The sequence below is a fragment of the Onychostoma macrolepis genome, chromosome 02 (assembly GCF_012432095.1).
Source record: "Onychostoma macrolepis isolate SWU-2019 chromosome 02, ASM1243209v1, whole genome shotgun sequence".
In the NCBI taxonomy this organism is placed as follows: Eukaryota; Metazoa; Chordata; class Actinopteri; order Cypriniformes; family Cyprinidae; genus Onychostoma; species Onychostoma macrolepis.
In genome coordinates this window covers 31,685,230-31,694,632 of record NC_081156.1, presented here as the reverse complement: position 1 = coordinate 31,694,632, position 9,403 = coordinate 31,685,230, and the positions used below count along the sequence as shown (strand labels likewise).

The window sequence follows — 9,403 nt, the reverse complement described above, 5'->3', positions numbered from 1 at the left end:
ATCATAATCATAATAAAACCATATAATAAGTACTTAAAATATACCCAAAAATATAAAACTGTTATTTAAATTATAAATCAGTATATTCCAACTGTCATCTCCGAGACGTGTTATCCGACATCTGAATGTAGATCTGAAAGAAAAGAAAGAAAGAAAGAAAGAAAGAAAGAAAGAAAGAAAGAAAAAAACTAGGCTATAAACTGTAAATGTGTAAATTCGTTAGATGTTTTATTTAATAATAATAATGATCATTTAAATAAACATTACAGCCCGTTATTTGGATAACATACATTATTAACAATCTTGTAAAGGGTCATAATGAATTCAACATGTTCATGCTGAAACCCCAATGGAGCACTTATATCCAAATATGAATAAACATAAGGTCAAATCCAAACAATTGCTAATTGAATATTTATTATTTCAAGTTTTTTTTTTTTTTTTTTTCCTTAACTCTCACAAAATCATTTCGAACAATATATGTTCGATCAGATTGTCAGGTGTCAGACTCATTTGTGCTGTGGAGAATATATCAAGTGTATTGAAATATAGCCTATCAGTTTCTGGAGAATTTTATGGAAGTTATTTAGTGCTGATATAAAGTTCACGATTTACCAAACGTGTGTGGTCACGGAAATATTTCGAATAAGCCAAGTTTTATGGTTTTTAAAACTTTTTACATTTATTTCGTCTTATTAAATAACCTCAGTCATCAGATACGAATCTGATAACTTAATAATAAATAATACATTTCATATTTCAGGACACAGATGTCGAGATTAAAGTCTGATGCCGTAGCATTTTATTCACTGATCTGTTGATTTAGTACGTTAATGTCTAGTATTTTCAAATATTAATGTTCATCTTTCAGCTTACTTCCTCAAGAAAGAGCATGAACACAGTTGATCACATTCAAGATTTATTTTGACAAGTTGATCGAAGTGAGCTCCTCAAGTTCACATCATTCACAAGACCCGACGCTCCTCAGAGAATAAACCAAATAAATAGGGGGAAAAAACATTTTACATAGCAAAATCACAATAGTTTCCTTATTAATTGTTGACATTACGCGGAATCAGTCAGAATGGTGAGTAGATCTAGAGTCCAAAGACACAGAAGTCTAACGAATAGTAGAATTCACACAATAAGGCTATTTACATGTCTGCACGGTAATATATTTGTCATACTGCGTTGCATAGATCCATTATTGCTATCGTGATTTTGTGTTTCATGTAACACACAAATAAATCCATTTGCACAGGATATGAGACAAGTATTGTTGTTTGAAAAGCCTTAGAATTTAAGTTCCATCTTCTTTTTATCAATTGATTGTATAGGCCCACCACAGCCCGCGTCAATGCATGAGCAACACACACTCTAAAAATAAAGGTGCTTCACACGATGTCACAGAAGAACCTTTTTTGTCTAAATGGTTCCATGAGGAACCTCTGAAGAACCTTTCTGTTTCACAAAAGGTTCTTTGTGACGAAAGAAGGTTCTTCAGATTATAAAAAGGTAAGAAAGAGATGGTTCTTTAAATAACCTTTGACTGAATGGTTCTTTGTGGAACCAAAAAAAATGCTTCTTCTATGGCATCGCTGTGAAGAACCTTTAAAGCCCCTTTATTTTTAAGAGTCTATGCAGTCTGAAATAATATATTTGACTATAACTGATTTTTTTTTTTTTTTTTTCTTCAATATCGTGTATCGAAATCAAACGAAAACAATCAGCAACAAGCACTAATTAATTAACAGATTAGTGTAACTGGCATCCAACCCCTATGCTCGCTTTTAATTATGGTAACCCGTATTTAATTCGTCCTGGCTCTGGAACGATTGGCTGCGGGGATGTAAGTCGTAAGGAAAATGGCTGTCTGGGGAAACGCGGTACATGGAGCCCCGACCGGGAACGTTACAGTATCTCATCCCATAATGGCAGTTCTTACTGTACTCGACTTGGTCCTCGTGCTTTTTAAGCGAGAAAATCCCGTTGTAATTAATCGGGGGACTCATTTGGCCGTCAAAATGAGGGCTGCTGCTCTCTGGAGAGGCGCTGTCGTAGTAGGACTCATAGGACGCGTAATAGTTGTACGGTCGGAACGGCTTGACGCCGTCTCGGGGCCCAGAGCTGAGGCCGGTGGGCGTGGCCATCTCCGCGTTAGGATACGAGTACAGAGAATCGTACTGAGGCCTGCCAGAGAACGACACGTCCCCGTTTTGATCCGTGAGGAAATTTCTGGCGTTCAGCTGCAGGCAACCGGCAACCAAGTTAGTGGTAGGCTGAGACAAGCCCTTACACAGGGTCTGCACGAACGCCAGCAGGTCGGGTTTCTTTCCCGCGCTCAGAGTCTCAGATAGAGCCCATATGTAATTCTTGGCCAGCCTCAGCGTCTCGATCTTGGAGAGTTTTTGCGTCTTGGAGTAGCACGGCACGACTTTGCGCAGGCTCTCGAGCGCGTCGTTGAGGCCGTGCATGCGGCTGCGCTCGCGCGCGTTCGCTTCATTCCTGCGCAGCTTGACACGGTCGCCGTGTCCGTCGGAGAATTTCTTTTTACGCGGACCTTTCTTCTTCGTGACACAGTTCTCGTCCTCCTCTCTCTCCTCTTCTTCCCTGTCCGTGTTGTCGTCCTCTGTCTCCTTGAGCTCGGCGCTGTTGGGTGTCTCTAGACGGGTGAATGTGGCACCAATGTGAGACTTGCGCATCATGTCTGGGTCTTCAAATGGTACGGTTAGCATCGTCCCTGCATAACGACAAAAATTAACAACAAAATAAAGCTGCAATGACGTCAATTTCCCGGAAGCCCGTGTTTTTTTTGTTTGTTTGTTTGTTTTTTGTCAAATAGTCGCTTTGGATTTATGATTAAAGAAAGTCTGTAATTAGCATTAATTTAAGAGACTTGAACGTTTTGCTCTACGATATTAATTATATAATGTGACATTTTAAGCTGCTATTGTTTTTTTTTTTATCTTAAGAAATTCATAAAACCAAAACGAGACTGTCGGTCTGACCTGCATGTAAAAATGTTTCAGACTTACACATTAGTTTACAAATCTAAAACGTATCCCTAAACTGTGTAAATAAGTTGCAAGAAAAAAAAAAGAAAAAAAAGATTGCCATTTTTTACAATCTATCCCACTATATTTTGTGGAAATCAAACTAAATTATCATCCCTCAAAAAATATGCTTTTAAACAGTAATTTAACATGGTAAACATTTGCATTCCAAACTGATAAATAAAAGTTAACATGCAGAAAAACTGTAAAACACGTGTTTGTGAACGTGCTGTTCATTTTTAATCGCTGAAGGTTGCTAATATACGTACATTGGAAAAAAATGTTACAATATACCCCGTCTGGTCATATATAATGCTTCTAGTTTTTATTTTTAATCATATATAGCCTACATAAATCTTATGTGGATGTTATACATCAAATCAAACGAGAACCTGCTGATTCAGATGACACGTATTTTGGTTTTAACAACCATTAACATATCAAATACGTGAAATTGTATTAATCAACTCAAATTAGTTTTTGTTAAGTAAATGCATTTTACACAACGCATTACAGTTTCTATTGTCATCTCAGGAGGGTGGTGGTCATGTATATTGATTTCAGTCCTGCAGCTCATTTCTAATTGGTTAAACTGGCCGATGTTATTCCTTACACAGACAACAAACACAAAATAGCAACGACGAACTCAAAAACATGCCATAGGTGCATTGTTTGTACGGCAGAAAAGATTGGAGCTATGCGCGTGACTGTTTATAACAATAAACACAACAACAACAACACATGCATGCCCAAACTGATGCTCTAAAGCAGACTGGCTTTCCATGGCTCACCTGTTTCTTTCAGTGTTCAGCTCGCATGTTCGGATTCCTCGCGACGCGCAGAGCTGCCTCCCATGTGCTTGATGTGAAGCTGTAAGAATTCCTTTAATCTCTCTCTCTCTCTCTCTCTCTCTCTCTCAGAGAAATGACACCCATGCCAGGCACCAGCGCTGGTACCCATGCCATCTGCCACTGACGTTTTGTTGGTCACGTGACGCGGTCTCTCGGGACCTTCATTCGGCTCTCATCATCTGGTGCGCGCGGTAATGGGCACCGGGAGGCTCTCATTTACCGTCAAAAAACTCAGAGTTAAAAAAAAAGAGAGATTAATGCCAGTTCTGCTGCGGCAATAGCAGTGTAGAGACGGCTAAATGATTTAGACTTTAAAGCGAAGCGTGTATTTGATTATAGGGCGACGGATGCTGCAGGCAAGAGCAAATCAGTTCACGAATGCGTGTTATAGAGTCGTCTGATGGATAATAAATGCTCAGATATTACATAAAATCTCTGCACACTTACATATGAATAACAGCCTGCGTGCATATACATGCTGAAGAGCATTCAGTTGGTAGACTGAGCAAAGAATGAATTCTGTTATGATGTACTGTCTCGCATATTCAGTCAAACTCTCACTTAACAGTGATGGTATAGGTAACAATATAGTGGCTATATTGCAAGAAGGTTTTGAGTCTATAGTCCAATTTGGATCATTTATGTAAATTCTGTCTTCCAAATTAAAATTCATATGTTGGCCATATTTATTGGGTGAACAAATGAACAATAAAACAGAGAGACAAGAATCATATGATGAAGGCAGGTTTAAATGAAATGTTAAATTATGTTCTCAGTACTAGAACATGTGTGTTTTAAAAGTTACAGATTTATTGGCCAAAAATTATGGCTTCATTCAGTGTTTTTATTTTATTATTTTTATCTTCTTTTTTAATGTTACTGTTGAGTTATTTTTATTTTATTTATTTATTTATTTTTTTTAATTTATTTTTTTATTTTTTTATTTTTGCTGTTTAATGTATTGCTTTGTCTTTCAGAATTGTTTTACTGTTTAAAAATGTTATGAATTCAGTACAAGTTTTCTTTTTTATCTTTGTTAGATTGGGGCAAGTTGTCACATGTGTTTTAAATGTTATGAATTCATTGGTTTCATACAATATGTTTTTTTTTTCTTAAATAACACCTTTGGTTCTTTTTTTGCTATTTTATGTATTGTCTCTTATAATTATTTTATTGTTCTAAATGTTATCGAAATTCTGTATGAAAACATTATTCATTCAAAATTAATGTTTTTATTCAGTATATGTATTTATTTATATATATTTGTTTTATTATTTTTAAATGTTTATTTTTTGCTATTAATTAATTAATTATTTTTTTTATTTTTGAGAAGCCTAATAGGCAAACAGTGTGTGACAACATGCCCCACTATTGGGCCAATTCAGAAAACTGTATCATTTTTAAAAAATAATACTAATAATACTAATAATTATTATCATTATTATAATAATTATTATTATTATTATTTATGTTTTATTTATTTATATTTATTATTATTATTATTATTAAATATTATTAAATATAGTAGTAGAAAAATATAGTAGAAATGTCCAATTGTATTTTTTTTTTATACCTTTATATAAAAAGACCTTCCTAAGATAATGCTCACTGAAAGTGACCTGGTCTCCCCTATTCTGAGACACTGAATAATTACCATACATCTACCATAGTATTTACTCCATTGTACTTTCAAGAGTACCAAGCACATAACGCATATTTTCCTACAGATAACCCTCCCAACATGGTAGTACCATGGTTATGCTGGTGTTAGATATTGTTGTGTTAAGTGCTACTGTGGTTTAGGCCCACAGTGTATGACAACTATGAATCTCTGTAGTGCAGTCTTGCGAGAAGACTGTTAGAAGTGCAGCTGTGTTTAGTTTACGCTTCATCGTCCTTAAATCATATAGCAGACAAACTAGGCTACTACTTTTCCAGTAAGTATTTCTCTGTGCAGCAGAGGGCAGTCCCCAAAATGCCAACATTTGGACACACACACACACAAACACGTTCACTCACACTCTGCCCCCCAAAACGCCTCAGCTGGCATTCTGCACGTTCTGGTCCACTTCACACCAGCATCTGATGAGTCAAACTCCTCATTTCAGACTAATCAGTTGACTGCACTAATTGCAAATGCAAATATGCAAATTTAAATTAATTAATTACTCCACTAATTAGTTCTCTGGTCTTTTCAGGTAATAAATCATTGTGTAGTTGAAAGAAAGAGATGGAGAGAGGAAGGGGAAATGCATTTATCTGCCACCTAATACTCTTATAGTGATTCACACACGCTCAACATGAGTCCAGTTACACGCCGAGGTGGAATTCGGATCTGTCTTTTGCTAATTTGAATCAGACTAATTTAATAACAAAAACCCGGCTAACAAAAATATGTTCTTAGAATGTTTTGCTAACGTTCTCATTAAGTTATGAAAACGTTTGTTCTGCATGTTTTTGGAATGTTTAAAACGTCCAGTATTCTTTACATTTGAATTTTTCTTGGTTATGTGAAAGGTAAGGACACATTAAATTTTTTTTTTAATTATTTTGCAAACACTAGTTGAATGTTACTTTTGAATGTTCTCTAAAGATTCCAAAACAATTAACATTTTAAAAGTATTAGATGAAAATCCAACTAAAACATTTTAGAAAAAATAAATAAATACCAATAACAATGAGGTTTTGAAAACATTATTAGAGAACAGATAACTTTGCATGAACGTTCTATTAACGTAAATGGAAGAATGTTTGTTCATAACCTTGAGAGAACCTTACCAAAACGTTCTGACAACATTCCCTGTTAGCTGGAAAAGTATGATAGTGCCATGTTTTTTGGATGACACCATGGAAATACCATGGTACACTACTGTTCAAAAGTATGAGGTCAGCAAGTCTTTTTTATAAAGAAATAATGCTTTTAATGAGCAAGGACACATTAAATCAATCAATGGTGACAGTAAAGCCATTTATACTACAAAATATTTCTATTTCAAATAAATGTTTTCCTTTTTAAACTTTCTATACATCAAAGGATTCTAAAACAAATGACCATAGTTTCCAAGCAGCACAACACTGATAATAATAAGAAATGTTTCTTCAGCAGCAAATCAGAATGATTTCTGAAGGATCATGTGACACTGAAAATGCTGAAAATTCAGCTTTGCATCACAGGAATAAATTACATTTTAAAATGTATTCAAATAGAAAACAGCATATTTTGAATTGTAATAATAGTTCACAATATTACAGTTTTTACGGTATTTTAAATGCAGCATTGGTAAGCAGTAGAGACTTCTTTCAAACATTAAAAACTATAGTGTATCAAATACTATATCCATCTGATTCAATCATGGTACCACCCAGTATTTTTCCTCAGGTTTTTAGCAGCTATATCATAGTGTGCTATGAGGCGGATGGCAAACCTGGATGATGCTTTGCTATTCTTCCACCTGTAAATGAGGCTTTTTGTTGCCACAGCGATGACAGCTCGTGCTCGTCAGCTGTTTTAATTATCACATTATCAGCGTTTAAAGGCAGTGTGACGAGCCGAGTTGCTAATGAAGGTGCTAGAACTCTCACAATGAGACGGAGATGAGACAAACCGCCTGCCAGAATCACAGGTGACACTCTGACTGCTGGTCCGATCCGAAGCTGCCGGTGGCACAGACAAGCTACGCAGGCAGAAAAAAGGAGGATGTGTCAGAGAAAGATGTGTGTGCAGTACCTTTCCTTGAGTAAACCTCTTAAAAATAGACCCTTTTCTCTACGCAGATGTTTCTTGCAGTGGCATTAACTAACACCTACACTACTGACAGGCGCACCCTCGCCTCACTTTTCATAATCACACCTTTACAGTGTTGCAAAATGCAAAAAGCACCCTGATTTCCAGCACACACACACGATCAATCAAAATACGACGTTACACAGAGAATCACATCATAACAGGTGCATCTGCTGGATTTCAGTCTTCTTGTTCAAGGTGTTTTAAGTTCTTCCTGTGATCTTTCCTTCAGATTCATTGACTTATCAAGTGACATCACTAAGAAGGAACATTTATGGGATTTTTAAATCTTATTTAATTGTCATTATTTATCAGATTTCACATCCTCACTATTGTTTGTATTCATTGGAATTCCTTATTTAATTTCTGGCATCCGCTCTGAGCCATTCCAGGTGTACTTTAAAGAGGAATACTTATTCTATCAAGGTGTGTAATACTTAATACTTATGTTATTTATTCCCCTGTTGTTGTTTCTAACCCACATGACAAGAAAAACAGGGGCTTTTCATCTTAAAAAAAAGTGATATATATATATATATATATATATATAGTGCAGTGAAAAGGTTTTTACCCCCTTCCTGTTTTTTTTTTTTTTGCATATGTCACAATTAAAAGATTCAGATCATCAAACTAATTTTAATATTACACAAAGATAATGCAAGTAAATACAAAATGCAGTTTTTAAATTATGATTTCATTTATTAAGAATGAAAGCACTCTTATTTATAATTATTTATAAGCACTCTTTGGATCGAATACAGCCATGAGTCTTTTTGGGAAAGATGCAACAAGTTTTTCACACCTGGATTTGGGGATCCTCTGCCATTCCTCCTTGCAGATCCTCTCCAGTTCTGTCAGGTTGGATGGTAAACGTTGGTGGACAGCCATTTTTAGGTCTCTCCAGAGATGCTCAATTGGGTTTAAGTCAGGGCTCTGGCTGGGCCATTCAAGAACAGTCACGGAGTTGTTGTGAAGCCACTCCTTCGTTATTTTAGCTGTGTGCTTAGGGTCATTGTCTTGTTGGAAGGTAAACCTTCGGCCCAGTCTGAGGTCCTGAGCACTCTGGAGAAGGTTTTCGTCCAGGATATCCCTGTACTTGGCCGCATTCATCTTTCCCTCGATTGCAACCAGTCGTCCTGTCCCTGCAGCTGAAAAACACCCCCACAGCATGATGCTGCCACCACCATGCTTCACTGTTGGGACTGTATTGGACAGGTGATGAGCAGTGCCTGGTTTTCTCCACACATACCGCTTAGAATTAAGGCCAAAAAGTTCCATCTTGGCCTCATCGGACCAGAGAATCTTATTCAGGTGTTTTTTAGCAAACTCCATGCGGGCTTTCATGTGTCTTGCACTGAGGAGAGGCTTCCGTCGGGCCACTCTGCCATAAAGCCCCGACTGGTGGAGGGCTGCAGTGATGGTTGACTTTATACAACATCCCATCTCCCGACTGCGTCTCTGGAGCTCAGCCACAGTGATCTTTGGGTTCTTCTTTACCTCTCTCACCAAGGCTCTTCTCCCCCGATAGCTCAGTTTGGCCGGACGGCCAGCTCTAGGAAGGGTTCTGGTCGTCCCAAACGTCTTCCATTTAAGGATTATGGAGGCCACTGTGCTCTTAGGAACCTTAAGTGCAGCAGAAATTTTTTTTGTAACCTTGGCCAGATCTGTGCCTTGCCACAATTCTGTCTCTGAGCTCTTCAGGCAGTTCCTTTGAC

The 9,403-nt window shown here is 36.9% G+C and overlaps 1 protein-coding gene across 1 annotated transcript; it reads right to left on the bottom strand.

Annotated features, from left to right (window-relative positions):
* Positions 1-906: 906 nt before the first annotated feature.
* On the bottom strand, positions 907-3,963 carry neurod6b (neuronal differentiation 6b). The gene is made up of 2 exons (XM_058754226.1): positions 3,845-3,963; positions 907-2,740 (listed from the first exon to the last, which is right to left on the bottom strand). The coding sequence occupies exon 2, from the start codon at positions 2,733-2,735 to the stop codon at positions 1,791-1,793; it is 945 nt and encodes a 314-aa protein (XP_058610209.1). The 5' UTR covers positions 2,736-2,740; positions 3,845-3,963; the 3' UTR covers positions 907-1,790.
* Between the last annotated feature and the right edge of the window lie 5,440 nt (positions 3,964-9,403).